The sequence below is a fragment of the Solea solea genome, chromosome 12 (assembly GCF_958295425.1).
Source record: "Solea solea chromosome 12, fSolSol10.1, whole genome shotgun sequence".
NCBI lineage: Eukaryota > Metazoa > Chordata > Actinopteri > Pleuronectiformes > Soleidae > Solea > Solea solea.
In genome coordinates this window covers 14,503,121-14,523,867 of record NC_081145.1, presented here as the reverse complement: position 1 = coordinate 14,523,867, position 20,747 = coordinate 14,503,121, and the positions used below count along the sequence as shown (strand labels likewise).

Sequence of the window (20,747 nt, the reverse complement as noted above, 5' to 3'; positions counted from 1 at the left end):
TTTCCTTTGTCTGATTGTAAAAACCACTCACTGAGGCTATAGTTTGTCAGGTTTTAAGATACTAAAATATTTACCTCTCTTGTGTCTGCATAGTCCTTCACCTAATGCAGGGAAGTGGTGCTTGGATTTCATTAAACAGCCTCAGTCTGCTTTTGTTATTCCCCATTTTAGACGATATTGAACCAGTGGTTATCTTCAGACTAGCGACATAAACCTTTTACATCACATGAAGTACATGAAGTGTTGCAAATGTAAATGACAGGACTGCCATTTGGGGACAAAGGTGACCCTTTCTCTGCACTCTGTAGCAAATATCAGTTAAAAAAGAAAATATGCTTGCAATAATACACGACGTATCACACTGAGTGCCTCTCGGTGTAACAAGATGCATACATGGTTTTGATTGTCTCTTTTTGTGGTTTTCCAAACGTGTACTGAAGTGACAATGTATTTTGTACGTTAAGATGAATTCTCACTCTCACATGCTTCAATTGTCTTTTCGGACGCTTTCTTTGTGTTGATACATTAAAGAGTTTAAATGTATCGATTTGTCACCCCTCACCTTGTTTGAAAAACATAAATGGGGGCAGATTTGTTTCATTTTGATCTGGAATGGTCAAATAAATGCTTGCAAAAATATTACAGAAAAGTTCACCTGCACATTGTTTGATTATTAATTAGGCAATCCACATTCTTCATTCTGTATTAGATTTTTTATTTTTTTTTGTTTACCAACCTTTATTTTGTCACGAGAACAGAATAGTTACTAATGCATTGTATTTCAAGAATTTGTATCTGTTTGTAAAAGAGTATTACACCACATCTGATTTTTTTTTTTTTTTTTTCATGTTTTGTGTGCGCTCAATCAGTTGGGGTTACTTTACATGAAGGGTGGGTGGAACAAGGGTTGATTAGAATTCTTTTTCCGTGCAACAGTCGAACAAATCATGGGAAAGTGGAAACTAGTGTGTGGTTGTCACAAATTTCTAAGTCACTCGTTTGCTACTGATGTTAAAATGGGGACAGATGATCATGTACCTTTTTATCCAGCTCTTTTGAACTCTCTTTAGCAGGTAGTCTATTCACAAACGTAGTTTTGCTCCTTCTTGTCTGATTCTTAAATATGAAAATAAGTATTTTGATTCATTTTGTAAATACAGCTGTAAAGAAAAATAAGAAATTTAATGTTGTCTTTTAAATACTTTTCATTCTAATATGAATGTTGTTATATTGTACTTAGAAACTGTACCTTTAATATTACCTTTATTAAAAGTGCATTGGACACATCGATTTTAGATGTGCTTTATGTGCTGTTATCCCATAATAAAATTTACCGCTTGTAATGGGCTTTTATTTCCTGACTGTTTAACTCTCTCTATCTCTCTCTCTCAACTCTTTGTTCTTAACAAAGCTAATAATCTGAATATGTTTGATGTGTCACAACAATTAAATTAGGCCTAACTCTTCAGATTGAAGGACAACCAGAGCTCAACAAATAATCATTCTTCAAATTCTGTGAACACACACCCAATGTCAAATTTGACCGTACACCAAGGAGTCGGTGACAACATACATCAGTTCAATGTAATCTCTTTATTTATGCAAGATATATAATATCTTACATACTATCTATAGCACAAATTTAGTTATAGCCATGATCTCATTAAGATGAGAAACTATTTAGCAACATGATTATTAAATTGTAGTGGTTGTGATATACAGAATATTTTAGAGAATCAATCTCTGCCCTGTCAAATAATTATGAGCAAAACCTTAGGCCACTCTCAGTATTTTCACAATTAAAGAAACGTATACCTGGCAAACTCATTTGTGGCAAGTTGTTTGTGTTTGTTTTGTTTAGGGTGTATATTTGTCACACAGTCCAACTACCCTTGAGGGAAATAATACCATTTCCATTTTTGCTATGAATGCCATTTCCTTACAGCATTATATAATGAGTATGGCTACTGTAATGCAAAACTATACAGTAATTTCAAAAATAGGTTATGCTGTTTACCAGGTGCCATTTTTTTAAAACTACATGTAGCGTAATCCAGACCAAGATTAACAACCAGAACCACATATGAAGTATATTTTGCTTCCAATAAATGTGAGTGAAGATTGTGTTTGTGTTTTATTTATTTTTAAAAACACATCAATACTGTGTAATAATATTAGCCTCTCTTATAATGGAAGGGAAGACACTGGGGCACGGCAAGACCTGTTGGTGTCCGGAAGGGGGCAGCGATGTCCACAAACCTTTGACGTCGACGAACATTTTACAGAAGAAGAATGTCGCTTGTCAATACGTCAGGTGGCTAATGCTAACTCACTCTACAGTGTCGCGTGCGGGTAAAGTTCCTACCACCGGGCAGTCACAGTTATGGAGCTAGAATGGTAAGTTATATCTAGAATAATTTATTTTGTGTAGGGTGTGTTTGTTTCGTGACAATTTGGACGGTTTAAACAAGTTGTCATCATGTGGGATGACTGCTGTTTGCTAACTTGCTAGTTAGCATTCTTAGCTAACCGTCGTCTGAATGCTAACTACGTACCAACGTGCGTTGAACTGGACAGTGGTCGTCATTATCCTGCTGTTTGGAGCAACTAATATTAAACAAATCACTCTAACTGTTTTTAGCTGACAAGTCATTAGTTATCACTTTTACCCAAACCATATAAATGAAACAACTTAGCAGTAGCGTTTATTTTAATGTCAACGAATTTATTTATAAACATAGCACAAGTATTAAATATGACCTGATCCTGTAATAACCAAGTGAATGCACCGAGGGCTAATTTGGGGGATTTAGGGAAATCTAATTGCGATTTGATTTGCAATATAATATTAAAACTTCAGTTCTATATTCACTTTGTACTAATTCCAACGTGATGACTCATTACCATATGACATTATTCAAATATTAATAATCTAAATGCAAGGACGAGAACCTAAAAAAAATTGTTGGAACAATCTATATATATGTGTATGTGTGTGTGCGTAAATATATACTGCCTTTGTAGCAGTGTGTGTGTATATATATATATATAATAATATACATATATATTTATACGCACATTAGTATAGGTTATGGTGATAGTATATTGTTAGTTATAGTGTGGTGTATTTACTGATCAGTTTCAATAAGTATAGCATTCATTAAATTTGGAACCTGCATATGTGTTGCTTGCTTGATGATCATCCAGTATAAAGTGGTATACATAAAGCAATAGAAGAAGTAGTTATAATAACAGGAATTAAGTGATATTTTCCAATGTAATAATCATAATCAGATTGCACAATTGGTTAAATGGGGTGATGCCATAACTTGCAGGTGAGATTATGAATCTCCTAGTGATTGTAGAAGCTAAAAGAGTTTGAGAGGTGACCCTTTTTGAGATGCACTTCCTACTTAGGATGTCATATCCCAAAACACTCAATCAAAGTTATTTTGTCTTTTCTCATTGGGAATTCAATGAGTCATCATAGATTTAACAAATAACAAACAAACAAATCTTTTTCCTTTTGCATTTTACAGTGAGATCTTTTTTCATTAGTAAATGGCTTTATGAGAAATAATTTCACATTTTCATATTCATTATTTTTTTCTCAGTCACTCAGTTTAAAGTTTTCCTCTGCATGTTTTTGGACATGTGGAAGGAAATGAAGTACACAGAGAAAACCCACGCACACACACACAGAACATGCAAACTCCACACAGAAAGGCATGAACTGCAAACCCCTCTTGCTTTGAGGCAAAAGTGCTAGCCCAGTGCCCACTGTGTGGCCCCTATATTCAGTTCTGATGCATTTTGATAAAAGAGAAAATTCTGCTGCTGCACAGCTGCATTGAGTAACTATGCCAGTACAATTTAGACTTTTTATGCAATGAATGTCACATAACACTGGCCCTTTTAATATAATTTACTGACTGGTTTTAATTTAAGGGAAGATCCTCCTGTCCCTGATGCTCCTTTCTTTACCAGAGACGTCTATGACAAATTTTCCCTTGCTCCGACTACTGCAGAACTGTGGTCCTTTCTCCAAAGGTATTTTGATAAACTAGTACATTAAATATCATTCCAGATAAACTTAATTGTTGTTTTAAAAGCAAATTAGAGATGCTGCATTTTAATTTTTCTCTCCCTGTTTTTCCTCTTAAGCCCTGTGGAGAATGCCAATATAAAACAGGGCGGTGGCTTTAATGCTGCAAAAACCTCCGTCTCTCATTCCTCTGAAGATGATGCACAGCTACAAGACAACAGTTGTGTCAGCATAGGTTTGGACAGCTGTGATAGTGATGAACCAGAGGATACTGCAAAAGAAGCATCCAAGGGTACCAAAAAATCAAACGTGAAGCCCAAGGCTACTTTTCCTGAACCCAGACTGCCCTACCCTTGTCCGTCCACCCTGTCCATTAAAGAGCAGAATATGTACCTTGGTTTTTTGACGAGTAAGACAGCCAAGGATCCTCCGCAGGTGCCAGCATTATGTTGTCAATAATAATTTTTGAACTTGACAGTTCCTGTTGCATTGTTTTACTCACTATCGCACAACCTTTTATTTCAGACTTTAAAGACTCAAGTAAACAATGAAGTGATGCAGTTCATGAGGTACTTGCAAGATGTGGCCAGAATATGTGTTGATGACTACAATTTCATATCACCGGGAGCAATGCAGTATTCAGAGGTACAAACATAGTGACGCAACAACAAGTGTAATGTGTCCACAACTTTTAAAATTAAGACCCCAAATTTGTTTTTCAGGATTTTTTCAGGGCATGTTTGGAGTGTATAAAGACAATTCCTCAGCTCTATCAAATTCATGAGATGACTAGTTTGACGGGGGGAACATTCAACCCAGGGCTGATGCTGAACTTTGAAAAACAGCTGTTGATTATGGTAATGTATTTGGAAGTACATCTATTTCACAAGATGTGTTTTAAAGTCAGGCATATAGGATTACAACTTTGCAGATATGATTTCACAAATGACATTGTCCATGTTTCCATTCAGCCTTTCAACTCAAAGTATTATATTGCCAAATCAGTCTTTTGGTGTTGATTGATTCCTCCTTTTTTTTATGTTGGAACTCTTTATTTCTCCAGGGCAATGTGGATTTTACACAACACCAAATAGTGCCTGCTGATGCACAGCTTGCATCGGATTATCAGGCTGTTTCATCAGAGAATCCTCCAGCAAAAAAAGCTAAGGACATGCACGCTGTAAGCAATTGTCTTACTTTTTTAATTACTCCAATAAAGTTACAAAGATGTTTTACTGCTAGAATGGGATTCATGACCGCAGGTCTATTGTAACTCCATTTTAGCTCTTGCAGTTTTTCACAAAAGACACCAGAGGGTGTTCTTGTCTTGCTCAGCAAAACCAGTCCTAATTGTGTCTCTGAATGATGCTAAGCTTAGACCCAGTGCTGTCCAGTTAAATTTAGATGCTGTATTCTGTATTCAGTTTTTAAAAATACCATGGTTGTTTTTTTCCCTTGTTTGTTTTTTATAGACGGTAAGCAGTGATGGCAATGCAGAAAAGCTGAGTGCCCACTATGAGCCTCATGTGTGTATGACTCGTGATGCCCTGGTCAAACTACTTGATAACTGTGGTCCTGACTTCAGGGAGCCGTGGGAACTGCCTGTTTGGATCAAATTAAATCCAAGCAAAGGTGCAGTATCATCATTAAGTCACTCGGGCTGTCATTGTGGATATCAGTTAATTAGGGTCTAGCTTCCAGTGGGTAAAAATGCCCAAGAACATAATATGCCTGTATCCTCCTCTCCTTTTACTCTCTCTTCTTTGCTTGGCTGATGACATCCAACTTTTAATTCATAGAGAACAACAGTCCAATTTCTAAACTAAACTAAAATCCGAATTATTTTAACTTAAAAGTCCGGTGTGTAGAATCTTGGTTAATTAAATGATATCCCTTTGGCGGAAATGGAATATAAAATTATAATAATGGTGGGTCTTTTGAATATGTGCAATCACCTGAATGTATTAATTGTTTTCATACATTCATTGTTTTCTGAACCCTTTTGTTTACATCAAGATTGGATCTTCTCTACAGAGGCTTTTGAGTTGTAACAATTACTGAAAGCTACTGTAGTTTCTCTTACATGTTTGGAGGGGAAGGGTAAGGTGAGCTATATTAAGCTGCAACATGCAACTTTACCAATAGATGTAAGATTCTAGATACTTTACTTTCACATTTGAATAGCATATAGATAGCACACTATGTCTTGCATTTTTGGAAACACATTCATATGGAAGCATTGATATCAAAAAATAAAAGACAGTGTGTACAATGGAACTTGTCAAACTGAAACATGTTTTTCTTCCAATTGTATAGTCATAAATGACTATTTGGCTACTAATATTTGAAATCTGGTTTGCTCACCATGTTGGGAGTTGCTGTGTGTATTGACAATGAATGGCCTCCTGGTGGCACTGTTTCACATAGTCCTTTTTTATTTGCAGGCAGTAGCCAGAAAAAGACAGTATACATAGACTCACCACTTCTGAAGACTGAAATGACCGTGAGAGAGAGGAGTCATTTCTACCATGAGGAGAGTTTGAAGCTCTCCATCAAGAAGAAAGGATGTAAAAATGTGTTCCATTTAATGACAGAGCTTCCTTCAAATGAGCTGCAACTCTCTCCAGTATGTTTACATTCAAGTGTAGGTGGGAATACATGTAATGAGTTTCTATACCCTCAGAGCAATAAATCTGTTTTCTGTTCCCTAAACCAGGAGAGCTCACGAAGAAATCTAACGTCCTTTGAAAACGATGGCCTTGACTTTGAGGTGGACTTTACTGACCTAGAGACATTTGGAGAGACAACATCCAACAAGGCTCCCAAAGCACAGAATGGTCAACAAGCATGTGTTCAAAATAAAAAGGCTGCAAGTGTCCCACCAAGTAAGAATAAAACGTCCAGTGAAGATCTTGCAAACACCAGCAGCAATTTGCCTGGAGAGATGAACAGCTCATTAATGGATATGGATGATCCCATGACAAAGGTGACACCTCAGTCATATTCAAGTGTGCCAAAGACTGAACGGGTGGGGCAGGACTCTAGTAATACAGACATGGGTTCTGATGATGAGAAGCTGGTCATTGACGATTCTTTGTCTCCAGCTGCCACACCTACACAACAACCACCGTGCTCTTCTGTCCCACCTGTCTCAGAGGCTGTCCCTGTAAATGCAAACTCGTCTTCCCCTCAGAAAGTTACAAGGCAGTCCAAAAAATCAAAGGCTGGTGACCAGCTAGGAGAGATCCTGCGCATGCAGACAAAAATGTTTAATTCTGCCAACAGCGCAAGCAAATCCTCCAGCTTGTCCCAGGAGACCAGCTCACCCACTCGATGCTTGGGACCCTCAGTTTACTCCCATCCAACGTCTTTAATTAAACCCTGTGTTACTTCATATCTGGAGAGAAACCAGGATCAGGATGGAGAAACTTGCACTCCTTCCCACAAATTTGCACCAGTGGTTGACAACACTATAGAGCATAAAAGTAAGGAAACGTGTTACCTCTGTCAAGGAGATAATGTTTTTGGCAGTGTTTTTCTTTCTGTCTGTTTGTGAGTAGCATAATTGAAAAAGTCATGGTTGGATTTGGATTAAATATACTGGGGATACGGGTTATGGACCCAAGGAAGAAATGATTAGATGTTGGTAGTAACTTGGTGCCAGGTTTAGGATTTCCTTTGAAACAATGCTTAACCTTGTGAGATAAGGGAGTGTGGGTATTGACATTGTGTTAAACCAAGTGCCCCTGATGGAGGTTTGCGGAGTGCAATCTCTAGTTTTATGCTGGTGTTGTTGTCTCCGTGTGTTTAATTAACACAGTACACTATTGCTCCCATGCAGAAATACTGTCACAAGACCTGCAGGATGGTGCAGAAGATGAACAGGATTACGAGGCTCCTGAGGAGGGCAACCTGCTGTACAAGCTCTACAGTCTGCAAGATTTGCTGGTCATGGTGCGCACCTCTGTCTCACTGTCACACACAAGGAAAGTAGGCAGCCAAAACCAGGTATGTGTGTTAGTTTATACACATCCCCCAGAATTTCATACTTTATCCATTTGTTTAAAATCCTCTGTTTTTTTTCTGCTTCAGTAGATTGTTCCAGTGCATGTCTTGCCCAAGCTTGAATACCAGTTAAGTTATGGTGTTGAGTGTCTAACCAGCAGTGAGGCTTGCCAACTGTGGACAGAGAACTTGCTCCACTCCAGCGCCGTGTCATACATAGGTAGAACTTCTTTAATTCTGTCAAAATTTGCATGAAAGTGAGGCAAAAGTGTTTCTTGATCACTTTACTAGTATAATGCATATCAATTAATATTGCTCTTTAAAAAGAATGTGTTTTCTTTTTCCTTCCCTCCCCGAGTTCATTCGAGGCCCACAAGAAGGAATATCCTCCCACAAACCAATGGAATATTCTTGACATGACTCACCATCCTCTTGCCACTGTGTAGTGCTTAAGTTTACTTTGTTGCCATAACAACAGCCACATTGGATTGTGAGGACTAAAAAGTGTAGTGTACCAGGCTCAGCTAAATGATGTTTTTAGTTATGACAAAATCACCTAATTGATGCTGTTGCCTTTCATGTGCTGTGTTTACCCATTGCACAAGATTAAGAGCAAGGCGCCTCTCACCTTTCTGGATGCATTGTCTTGTTGACTCAGTGTCTAAATTGTAGCTCCTTGACACACATTAGCAGATTCTGCTGCCCTTTAATTTTTCAACTCTTGAGTCACAAGATTTTTTTTTGTAACAGGTTGAAAAATATCAGATCTTCTGAAAGTGTAGACAAAGCGACATGTTTTATAAGAAAAGCCAACATTCAATCTCCCATCAAATATAGACTGAATGTAATGTTGGAAGTCACTCCTGAAAGAAGAATTCCTCCTTTGGTCAGTGACTGCTGACTCATGTGGTTTATCATGAGGCTCACCCACTGTTTATTTATAGCTGAGCAGGCTTACAGGCTTTAAAATAGTCCTAATTGAAGGAAATTGTTGAAATGAGAAGGCATTCAAAGCTGAAGAGGGAGAAGAAAGCAGACGCGACCAACGAGCATTTCTCAGCCCACTCGAGCTTGTAACAACGCTGGCAAATCATCAGACTAATTACTTTGTAAGCACTAGGAGTGACTGATGAGGAGGTGAAGCTCCTGATGTGCACGCTCATTAGCTCTTTTCTCTGTATGTCTCTCATCCTCTCCGCCTGTAGCTCACATCAATGCACTCTCATCAAAAGTAGTTATGGTGAGGAATCTGCGTGCTGACTGGAAACAGAACATCTCCTGCGGGTTCAAGTAAGTGTCGTTTGCACAAATTCGTGCAGATGATTAGGATTAACCTCATCATGGCTTTATCGCTATCTAACTTAAAAGTTGACGGTTCAAATTTCAGAACGTTTATCAGTAATCCATGTCTTTTCATCAGCTGTGTCTATGATCATCATTGTCGCCTTTGTCAGCGTTATCTGAATCAATGTTGAAATCTATTTCCCTCACCGCTGTTGACAGATAGTGACTTGGTTGTTTTCCATCCCCAGGCCATCCAACTCACTGAATATACTGCACCACCTACTGAAAAAGCTAACGAGGTAAGCAGTTGAAGACGACATCATCTTAGTTTTGTTAAGCCCTTTTTAGTGTTTGACTCTACAATGAAATCATTCCATCATTTTAATGCAACATAAGCACATCATTTATTTAATGTATAAAAACTGTCCAGAAACATATTGATGGATTATTTGATGAAATGTTCAGTCCAAAACCAGAGACGGGTTAGGTTGGTCTTTATCTTTTCTTATATTAATCTGCAGATGAATTGTCAAGACACGTTTTGTTGCAACGCTCCATTTAAGATGATGAAATTTCTGTACAGTCATGTCTGCCAGCCTCTGGCTAAATTAATGACGTTATTGTCTCCTTTTGTTTGTGTTGGACGGTTACACAACCCATTACTCACACAACCCTCAAACTATGTGTCACCTTTTGCTGTCTTCAGCCTCTGTTCATCTACATGTCAGTCATTTGCAGGAACCCAGTGATTACTCAGTGGTACGTGTTTGAATATGTATGTTTGGATTTTAACACGTCTCCTGTGACTTCATTTGATTCTGTAGGTTGGATGAAGGACGCTACCTGGTTACACACAAAGCAGGGGAACCGTTTGTGACGTTATTAAAAGCAGCTACTGGGAAAGTGAATCGGGGGGCATACGACCTTCAGCAGGTCCACAGCTCTGTCCCTCAGCCTCCGGCCGCTGGCTTTGTGCCTTGGGTACCTCTCGATCCAGCCGTGTTCCTACCCTTTCACAAAGCACACGGCCGCGTTCCATGCACCTTCCCCCCCAAGGTCTGTGCTTGGTTTTTTTGGTGTCGTCACTGTGTTGACACAGTATTATGAAAAGTTATTATGATAATCAGCGAAGTTCAGGGCTGGACAAGAAATGTCATGTGGATAAAAGGTGTTTATCAGTTCATGTCTAGAAACTTTACACCCTTTCTTAAGTATACAGAGGAAATCTCTAAGACCTGGCACTTGGCCATTTTCTTATCAGACAGGCTGAACCGGCACACCACTGCATAGCTTAACTGCACAAGTCCAAAACCAACAAGAGGAACAAGAGTGAGCATAACTATCGGCAACGGCGCTGTGTAAATTGTAGATGAAGACACTGACTCATTCGTAGGATGCCTGTCTAAAATTCCTCACAGTGAAAACAGCATAAGTAAACAACTGGCAATAGAACAAGATTTCAGCAGATGGATTTCAACACTTTCCATTAGCTTGTGAGATTAGCAGATGAAATATTGTTGCATGTTTTGGAGTACTTTTCTTCCTGAATTTAGCACACCGTTATTAAAAGATGCACTTTTGCCTTCATTTAATCAACCAGGCGGAGAGAGACGAGTCATTCCAGTCCAACAACCGCGGCGCTGGGCAGTGGACTTACCAGAAGAATGCAGGGGGAAAGAAGAAGAAGAAAAAACAAACGAAACGTACAGCAAAGCGTAACAACTATATTAAAAAGCTGGTCCGTCAATCAGTGTAAACCAAATCAGAATGTGTGTACACCGGTGACGGTGACTTAATATTTGGAAATGTTGTGACATTGTGGAACTACATCTGTAATCTCAAAGCACTTAATAGAAAATAGACTCTATACTTTTTTTTGTTTTGTTCAGAGATGCTTTGTATATTTCCTTCAAAATATTTTGTAATAAAATGTATATTAGAGTGTTCATGTGGACGTGTGATTACTGTCTCTAATGTGACATTAAGGACGTAAAATAAGGATAAAACTTCAACAAATCTTTGAAAAACTTCCTTGTGCTCACAGTGGAGCTGGGTGGAGTCATGAGTGGGTGGAGAGGGGAGGCAACGTGAGTCAGGGTCGGTGAAAGAGGAAGGCTTTTTGTAAGTCTGGAAAGTTAAAGCTCCACACCCATTCCTCTTATACATCGCCCAGACACATTTTTGTCACTTCATCTTGAAACCTTAGGTAAGTTCAGTGCGATTTATACTTCATTTAATCTGGAATGACTGTATTTGTAATTGAGAATACCTTTTTAGGGATGTTTGCATGAATTTACCAACCTCAGTAAAACTATTATTTCATCAGGTTTCTGTTGTGTTTTTGCAGTTACTGTGTGTAGTATGTTTCTTTTTTGTCTCATTTTACTGCTTTTGTGTTATTTTTCTTCTTGTAAACAAACCCTGGAGACCTGCCCTGCAGTGTGTGAATGTACTCAGTCTTTATATCAGACAGGCATGTGGTAGCACTTCTTCCAGGGTGTGTCTCTGGAGTTGCTGTTATGGATACCAGACTGAACAAGAGTAACTTGTGAATACCTTCCAGTGTTACTGTGAGCTACTCTGAAAGCAGTGGAAACATGGAAATAACTTTCAACAAAATGGATGTTTCACAGATTTGTGTGGCTTGGTTGAACCAAAACCAAATGAAATAATTATGCTTAGAGGAATTGTGCCTCTGTTCAGAGGACGCAGCCTCAGTGGCTCGAGTGATTATGTCATCATACAAAGCAAACAGACAAGTATAATGTGATTATAATGACACAGAGGTGTTGACAATTTTGTCACCTTTTCCAGAAGTCACAATGGCGTTGGTATCAGAGTTTCTTGGACAGTTGTCTCTCCACCCTGGGGTAATGCCAAACTTTCCCCCTTTTTCCATGTTGTATGTTATGAATTCACCCTGGATGCTCTGCATGTTGCGTGTTGAATAATGTTGTGTGTCTCCCTCAGTCTCTAGAGCCCAAATTTCCAACTGTGGTACCTGCTGCGGACTTTAACCCTGACAAAGATGCTGCTAGAATAGAGACAGCTATCAAATCCAAAGGCAAGATACAACACCGAGCCCGTCTCTCCCTCAAAAACAATCCCTTTTACAGCTTCTCTCCAATAGTTGGTATTTGTGAGTCAGCTTCCTGGCTTAAAATCTCTTGACCAATGCCGGGAGCACTTCCAAATCTGTGCCTCTGCCAGTGTTGGCAGTCATCGACAACAGTATGACCGCCCCTCGCTCCAGTAGCAGCCCTCCATTTTTGCTGTCATAGCAAATGGTTTCTGTGATTTTCTGTTGAGCATTGATTAGAGCATGTCTGTTTTAGTTCCGGGCCATTTTACATTCTTATTATGTCCTTCCTCTTATAGAAAAGAAACCAGTGTAATGCCAACACACTTCAGTGAGGACTGGATGGTGCTTCAGCCACTTTAAACACAGATTTGACCTACTGTGTGCCATGTGTTCGAACTCTATCTCTATCTGTATTCATTTGTTTTGGCCCTATGAATTATATGAAACAAGATCACAAACAGCTTCCTGCTGAAAGTTTACAGCATATCATTTACAAGTACACAATACATGCACTTTCAGTTTTCTCTGTGTTTTTCCCCAGTTTTTGCTTTGTTTATTGTCATTTTTTAAGCATCAGACCAAATGTCATAACACAATATCATATTCCTCCTAACTCATACCTTCATTCCTCAGTTTTAATTTGTGTTTGTTTTTCTATCAACATTAGGAGTGGATGAGCAGACCATTATTGATGTCCTAACAAAGAGGACGTACTCCCAAAGGAGGGAAATTGCTTTTGCTTATGAAAGGAGGGCAAAGAAGGTACAGTGGGCCTGGGTGGAACAGTAAAGCAACTCTGATGATTTAGTGGGACACATTCATTGAAATCGGGCTTCACTTTTCCACTTTTGTTGTTGTTGTAAGGACATGATCTCAGCCCTGAAGACGGCACTGTCTGGTTCTCTGGAAACGGTGATCCTGGGACTGATGAGGAGCACAGCCCAGTACGATGCCACAGAAGTCAGAGGCTCAATCAAGGTAATGGAGGTGGAACCTGTTTTACTGGATTACTGTGGATTACTTTAAAGACTTGCACTGCCCTCTACTGGAGAAATGCTAAAATAAGCATATTTATTTTAAGATGGATCTGAAGTTAGGGTGTGTAAAATCGTCACATATGAAATGAAACAAAGATTTCTTTCTCCTCAGGGCTTGGGAACGGACGAAGAAACGCTGATTGAGATCTTGTGCTCACGCAGCAATGATGAGCTGGTGGAGATCAAGAAAGTCTACAAGGACTGTAAGTTCAAAACATGCTGATCATTCATTTAATCTGTAAATGGTTGTCCACGTTAAATGCCTGATATTTACTGAACAAAATACAGAAATCAATTTATTTATCTGTGATGATTAAAGTACACATGCAGCATGTTTGTCCCACAGAGTCACAAATGCATACAATGAGCGACTTTGTGACTTTGTTGTTTTAGAATTATGAGGATAATGTAGAAGTAAATTGTTTTAATGTCCTTTTGATGCGTCCTCTGTCCCCAGCTCACCTGTATCAATGGAACCAATTTGATAAGCATGTTTTATGTCGCTATAATAATAATAATAATAATAATAATGCAGTTCACTATGTAATAGTCAACCAAAATATGTCCTAATCTGTGCCCACTATATATAGTTTTTTTTTTAAAAACAAGCTCAATTAAAGCTTAAAAAGCCAAAGTGGTTTTATACGTCACTCTGTTTTTAGTTAAATTCACAGACCTCAACATGAGAACACAAAGGATGAAAGAAAAACTAAAAATTTGCTCTTTGATTTTAAGTCTCAAAGTCTCAAAAGGGGGATCTTGTTACTACCTTTAAGTTAGTGTGTTAAGTGAAGTATAAACCCAACTTGGCTTTTTAGCCAAAGTGTTAAAAAAAAGTAATGGTTACAGATGTACACATATATTTTGGTACATAATGGATCATATTATTATTTTCTTTAAAACATAAATGTGCCAGATCCATTTTGTAATAATCACTGCAATATGTAATAACTTGTATAACAAATGTTAATACATATTGCGTTCAAACTTTTTATTACAAAATGTGGTGTTATTACACACAGGGTTAGAAGTACATTGTAATGTTGTACTGTCTGATTTCCTCGCACCATCAGACAATTGTATAAACGTCTCTTAGCACTTTGTTAATCAAAAGTCTTGAATGTCATTGAACCGGAATGTGTCAGCAGTCGTGTGACTGCTGTGGTTAAGCAGAGCGAGCAATTATCTAAAATGGAGAAACCTCTGAATTCCAACAGTGTTTAAGAAGGACCTGGATAAAGACGTCGCAGGTGACACCTCGGGGAATTTTGCCAAGCTCCTCTTGGCTCTGGTGCAGGTGAGATCAGGCAGCGTCTGTCTTTATCTTTTTTTTTTTTTTTAAATACTGTATATGAAACAATAATGGTGAAACTGACTGTGAATCATGTCTCATTCCTGTGCAGACCAAGAGAGATGAACCGTCCGCTATTGTCGACTATGAAAAGATCGATCAAGACGCCAGGGTAATTCCCTTTGTCTGGAAATATACGCACATTGATTCAAACATGAAGTCAAACATGAAATCATTTATTTATTATTTTTGATTTTCTGTGTGAGCATTCATTCTCATTGCACACACTGTGTGGGTTAATTCATATTAATGAATTCCTATTGTCAAAACGCCACTGTCTCACCACCTGTTTTAATTGGTGTTTTGCTGACTCCTCTCAGGCACTCTATGAGGCTGGCATAGGAGTCAAAGGAACAGACGTGGCGACCTGGATCTCCATTATGTCTGAGAGAAGTGTACCACACCTGCAAAGAGGTACTACACCCTGTTTTCTTACGTGTTGATTTTTTTTTTTTGCTTCCTCTTAATGGTTTGAAAAATGAACTGGTGACTTTAATAATTGTTCTTTTTCTCCTCAGTGTTTCAGAGGTACAAGAACTTCAGCCCCTATGACATGGCGGAGAGTATAAAGAAGGAAGTGAAAGGAGACTTGCAGAAGTCCTTCACGGTGCTAGGTACAGTTATCTTTTATCACTAAATCAAATTTGTAAAAAGTAACTTAGAATTGACATATCAGAAATAAATCCTTATAGTTCAGCGTTCATTCCATTAATCACTGTCATATAACAGTGACACAATAACAATGACATTGCTGTGCTTAATTATACTCTTTCTCCTCTTTCAGTTGAGTGCTTTGAAAACAAACAGCTCTTCTTTGCCAACAGACTGAGTGAAGCCATGAAGGTAGTGACACTTACACAGTTACACTGAAAGCTACGGCTGTACTCAGGTTTCCATTGACATTTATCACGTTTATTCCTAAAAGAAAATGCACATTTGATGTTCACACATTCCTCCTCTCACCTGCTTTATTTGCCGTTTCCGCCACATGATTTCTAAACTTCATAACTTTATTCGGTAAAAAAGCGCTTACATCGCTTTCATTCACATCAATACACCAACTTTCCCACCTCCCCTTCCACAAGTGTAAGAACTTCAATGCAATATTTCATGACTGAAATTTTGTATTTTCATTCAAGTGTTTTTATGAGCAAATCGAAAATGTCTCTCTCTCTCACTCTCTACTTGTAAAAGTGCAATTTTGCTTCAGAGGCAAAGACACCAGAGTTGGCAGAAGTTATCTTACAGCAATGTTGCATCAGCTGCTGTAGTTAAGTATAGAACATGTGTAACTTTAATGAGTGCTGTATCCCGCTCAGAGTAAAGGAGCCAAAGAGAAGGTCGTGACCAGAATTATTGTGTCGCGCTGCGAGGTGGACCTGAAGAAGATCTGCTCTGAATACAAGGCCATCGTTGGACAGTCCCTGCAAAAGACGATCTTGGTAAGTCATTTATAAAACCAGACCTTGGCCCTGTTTCTGATTTACACGTATTTTGCATTGTGCACGCCCCCTAACCTGCTCTGTCTCTGCAGGAGCACACCAAGGGAGACTACCAGAAGGTTTTGCTCGGTCTGTGTGGACCTGAGCACTGAAACTGAATCATATCATAAAATGTCTCAATTTCCACGACTGAAAATGTGGGCCCATTATCATCTCGCTTTATGACAAAACCCCATTTTGCTTTTACTGCACACACATTTAACTGCAACATAGAAGGTGATAATATGAAGAATCTGTATTGCAATTCATTTTTGTTTTACCAAACTGGCAATAAAGTTGTACTCTGGACTATTAATGACTTCCCGTGTATCCCACTTACTTGATATTTCCACAGATATCCACTAGATGGCGTTATAGTAGCATTAAAAGCAGCTGCAAAAATCCAGCCTGTGTGTTAGGACCTAGGTAAGGTAAGGTAGGTAAGACCTGCTGAGAAATAGCTTTTTAACTTAAAATGTGAAATATAGTTAAGTATTTCATCTTATTTTATTTTAATTTTTTAATATAAGAATTAAATTGTTTCCTTGTTAAGTTGGTTGTATGAATTGTGTGTAAAAATATATTTTTTAAAATGTATACACAACATATATTTTATTTGTCTAGACAAATGTTATTTTGTGACATTTAAATATTCCCTTTTCAATGGGATTTAAAAACGTTAAATGGGATTTAAAACTTAAGATTTATGGGGGGGTTAATAAAAAAAAAAAAACAATAACATGATCTGATCCACACAGAATTTATCTCATACAAATAATAATATGAAATCCTCATTTTTCACTATTCGGCTCCATCTCGATGATTTAATCATTAGTGTGTTTTTCTGTGTTTGTTTGGTGCTAATATTTTAATTAAAAATGTTAATTTTACCTCTGGCAAAGATGATTTGCATAAGCACTAAACAAGCATCTATACTGTGTATTTCAGCTGTTTAGTTTGTGGTCTCTCAGGATGAAATAACCACCACAGTGTTGTCAAGGCATTACTACTGAAGTATAAGGGGGAAAAAAAAATGTTTTACCCAAAAGGCAGGATCAGCAGTGCCGAACACAGCGAAGAGGATGTGAAGGAAAGCATGGACATAATAATCTTAATAATATTGCACTATAATTCAAATAGGATGAAAGATCATCTGTTATTGGGAGAGAAAGTGTCTGATAAAATAATGCTTCTGTCTAATATTTTCACTGGTTGAGTAACTAAGAGGAGAAAAATGGCATCAGATCTTAACAAGGCGTTGGATTTATGATCATTTTGTAATAATATTGATGAGAACATTAGCCCTTTGTGATGGTTTATGTTTATTGGCAATAAAAATAAAATATAGAGCAAAGTAAGGCAAAACAGTATTTTCCAAAGCAGGAAGTGGGATTTATGCACGCGTGTGGTGACAGATTAATCTCTGCATCATAAAGAGGAAAGTAGCGCCATATTTTTCCCTTTTTATATGGATGTACAACATGCTGTTCTGTTCAAGGCCAGCCCACAGGGACCGCCAGCAAACCCAAGGGGAACTCTCTTCTCAATTGAAACGATGCAATTTACTGTCCCAAACGCTGGCACTTCATCATTCAGAGGACTTTAACCCCATGAATGTCAAACACTGTGCATGCTGGGAAGGAGATGGAATACCCCGTATTACCATAACAACTAGAGCCAAATGACAATCACTCAAAAGCCCAAAAGGTGAAGTATAATACCACATAATCACCCAATAATGTTTGAATATAAGAAGAGTTTTGATGACATCCTTTTTGGAAAATTGTATGTATGTATATATATATATATATATATATATATATATATATATATATATATATATATATGTGTATATATATATAAACATATATATATATATATATATATATATATATAATGAACAAGTTGCCACATTCCCAGCATTGAGTTGTACCCTGGTACTTTTAAAGGTCAGACAAAATCCCATCCCTTTTTTTCCCAAGTACTTGTCCCAGTTAGATCGAACATGTGGAAAGACGCCCCCCCACTACCTCAGAGACAAAGCCCAGGCAGCGCTGCAGGCTTCCAGTAGCATTAAAGTTTCACAATACAGCTGTATAGCTGCTGCTGCTGCTGCTGCTGCTGCTGCTGCTGACCCGCCAGACATGGCAACCGCACACTGGGAAGGTATTAGTTTGTGCTTTTTATTTATTCATTGCACTGAACAGAAGTCGCAACTTAGAGAACCAATAGCTTCCCAACGTTTCCTCTAATCTCTCTCTCCTTGACACATCTGAACCTGGCTCAGTTTTCTTTTTTTTTTTTCTCTTTTTTGCACAGCACCAAAGGGTGTTTAATTATAGAGTAGTAGGCCACCAAGGTCTGCTTTTAATTGTGGGCATCTGTGTACGCATATGTGTGTTTGTGTGTGTGTGAGTGTGTGTGTGTTTGCCTGCAGCTCTATAGGTCGCAGGCACGCTTTAAATGAGAACTCCTACAGGCTCAGCTAGAAGACCTGCTCCCTCAACAGATCTACAAAGCCGGGAGAGTTTGATTAATATTTTCTTAATTATCATTATTTAATTCAGCAAAACCACCAGCTTCTTCTGTGAAAGCATGGCCTTTTGTCTCTGTGATGCTGCAAATCCTTGCTCATTAAGGGCACGCAGAAATCCTGTATATGGTAAATAAGAGGCTGTGTCTCATGCTGCTGCCCCAGGGAAAGTTGGCACCACAATGAAGGACATCTTCTTCTAAAGGATGGTGCTCCGCTGATGTTTTCCTGCTCAGACCGCAGAGCTGGATCCTCCGCCTCTGGCTTTGTCAGGCCCGCTTCCGTTTATGAGGCTCAAATAGAGACAATGCGGGCAGATGAGCGATGTGCATGCGTCATGCCATCACGCTGCCTCCTTTGTACAGTGATTGAACCAACATAAGAGAGCAGAAAAGGCCTGTCTCCTCTTGGTTTCTGGCTGCACTCAGTCCGTCTGCAGACGAGACATGTCGAGAAGTGTATAAAAGAGCTTTGTGGACATGCAACACAATTTGTGTCTGTGAAGACTTCAGCTTCTGTCATCTTGAGAATCCAAAGAGAATTTCAACAAGGTTATAGTACGTGAAGCAAACTGTGGGTGATTTCAAGTAACATTAACTCATAAGGTGCCGTTATTAATTGCACGTGAATCAGTTTCGGTCTGATCCTCGTCACAATGCATTTTGGCCCGAAGATAGGAGTACATTTTTATGTCGTTTTTTCAGATCAGCAGTATTTGACGCTCAGGGCTGGACGGGATGCTGAGTTCTCTCTTTGCTCAAAGCTTCCTCTTTATTTCCATGTGCTGAAGGGATGAGAAGACCCTTCACTACTGATGTATATCCACTGTTTCCCCTTCTTCACTTGAGCCCAAGTCGACCAATCTCATCTTACGCATGGGGGGCAATTTTCTGAAGATTGTTGTGATGCACTTATTTTGATCAAATGTCTGACACAGGACACAGGGGTTTGTGCTTTATATCACACAGAATGCATATATGCATACTGTGTGTGTACAGTTTAATCTTTCGATGGGGCTTTGTGGCCTCCAGCCAGATGCACTAATGATAATTTTCTGTGAAGTGGTTGTAATGGTCTGGCCCTGGCTTCGCGAGCTCCTCTGTTGTTTGCACATGCCACTGGATCAGTTTGGGTGTGTGTACTTTGCAGTAGTGATGATAATATACCAAGGACTGTAAGGGGGAGGACAGTCTTTATCAGGGTGGCATATTAATGTTTATTTACACCGCGGCTAATAAGATGTGTGCTCCGCATTCTAGGTGAGACAGAATGATGGTGGGTAATTAAACTGCTTTGCTTTAGATGCATCCATTATCCATACTCAAGCCTGCATACATAATGTAATAATGTAAAATAAGGCTCGTCGCAGCAGCGGATGAGGTGACCATTCGGAAGGTGTTTCCGTCCACGGAGCGTGGCGTAAATCACTGCGTGTGTGTCACCGCACACACAATGCACGGGGATCTGTGTGATAAATTTGGGAATTGTCAAAATGTGTGTTCAGACGCGAAGTGAGGAATGACATTATTAATAATGCTGCTCTGCAAACAGAGCCACAAGTCTGTGTCCGCGTTTCCCTGTTTGCTTTTAAGCCTCTAACCTGTTGGTTTGAGATTGACTGAGTGGGTTTCTAATCCATATTGTCACGATGCCTAATCCCGTCTAAGGCAAGCCCATCACCATATCCTTGTCAAACTGGCCACTGGACCCCCCCCCACACACACACACACATAGAGACACGGAGAGAGCCTCACCTTCATGTGAGAGAGATTGAAATCAGCTAGGCAGGCACTCAAGCATGAACCAAATGTCAGCGACAAGCCACAGGGAGAGAAGAGGAGCCCATGTTAATTATTACAGAGAGAAATCATACTATTTCACCTGCAAGACATGCCGTCCAGGATATCCGTGGATCATGAAGTCATTTTC

General features: G+C 38.9%; 2 protein-coding genes across 2 annotated transcripts; both read left to right on the top strand.

Moving 5' to 3' along the window:
• The first annotated feature begins 2,265 nt into the window (after positions 1 to 2,265).
• Positions 2,266 to 11,280, top strand: ice2 (interactor of little elongator complex ELL subunit 2). Its single transcript, XM_058646409.1, has 15 exons — positions 2,266 to 2,397; positions 3,949 to 4,050; positions 4,165 to 4,480; positions 4,571 to 4,690; positions 4,768 to 4,902; positions 5,109 to 5,225; positions 5,518 to 5,677; positions 6,490 to 6,671; positions 6,762 to 7,530; positions 7,887 to 8,053; positions 8,141 to 8,270; positions 9,256 to 9,340; positions 9,583 to 9,633; positions 10,159 to 10,390; positions 10,935 to 11,280. The coding sequence occupies exons 1-15, from the start codon at positions 2,384 to 2,386 to the stop codon at positions 11,088 to 11,090; spliced, it is 2,736 nt and encodes a 911-aa protein (XP_058502392.1). The 5' UTR covers positions 2,266 to 2,383; the 3' UTR covers positions 11,091 to 11,280.
• Positions 11,281 to 11,416: 136 nt separating this feature from the next.
• Positions 11,417 to 16,601, top strand: LOC131469460 (annexin A2-like). Its single transcript, XM_058644405.1, has 13 exons — positions 11,417 to 11,540; positions 12,149 to 12,204; positions 12,305 to 12,398; positions 13,084 to 13,178; positions 13,281 to 13,394; positions 13,566 to 13,656; positions 14,671 to 14,750; positions 14,857 to 14,916; positions 15,125 to 15,218; positions 15,323 to 15,418; positions 15,589 to 15,647; positions 16,124 to 16,246; positions 16,339 to 16,601. The coding sequence occupies exons 2-13, from the start codon at positions 12,157 to 12,159 to the stop codon at positions 16,396 to 16,398; spliced, it is 1,014 nt and encodes a 337-aa protein (XP_058500388.1). The 5' UTR covers positions 11,417 to 11,540; positions 12,149 to 12,156; the 3' UTR covers positions 16,399 to 16,601.
• Positions 16,602 to 20,747: the final 4,146 nt, after the last annotated feature.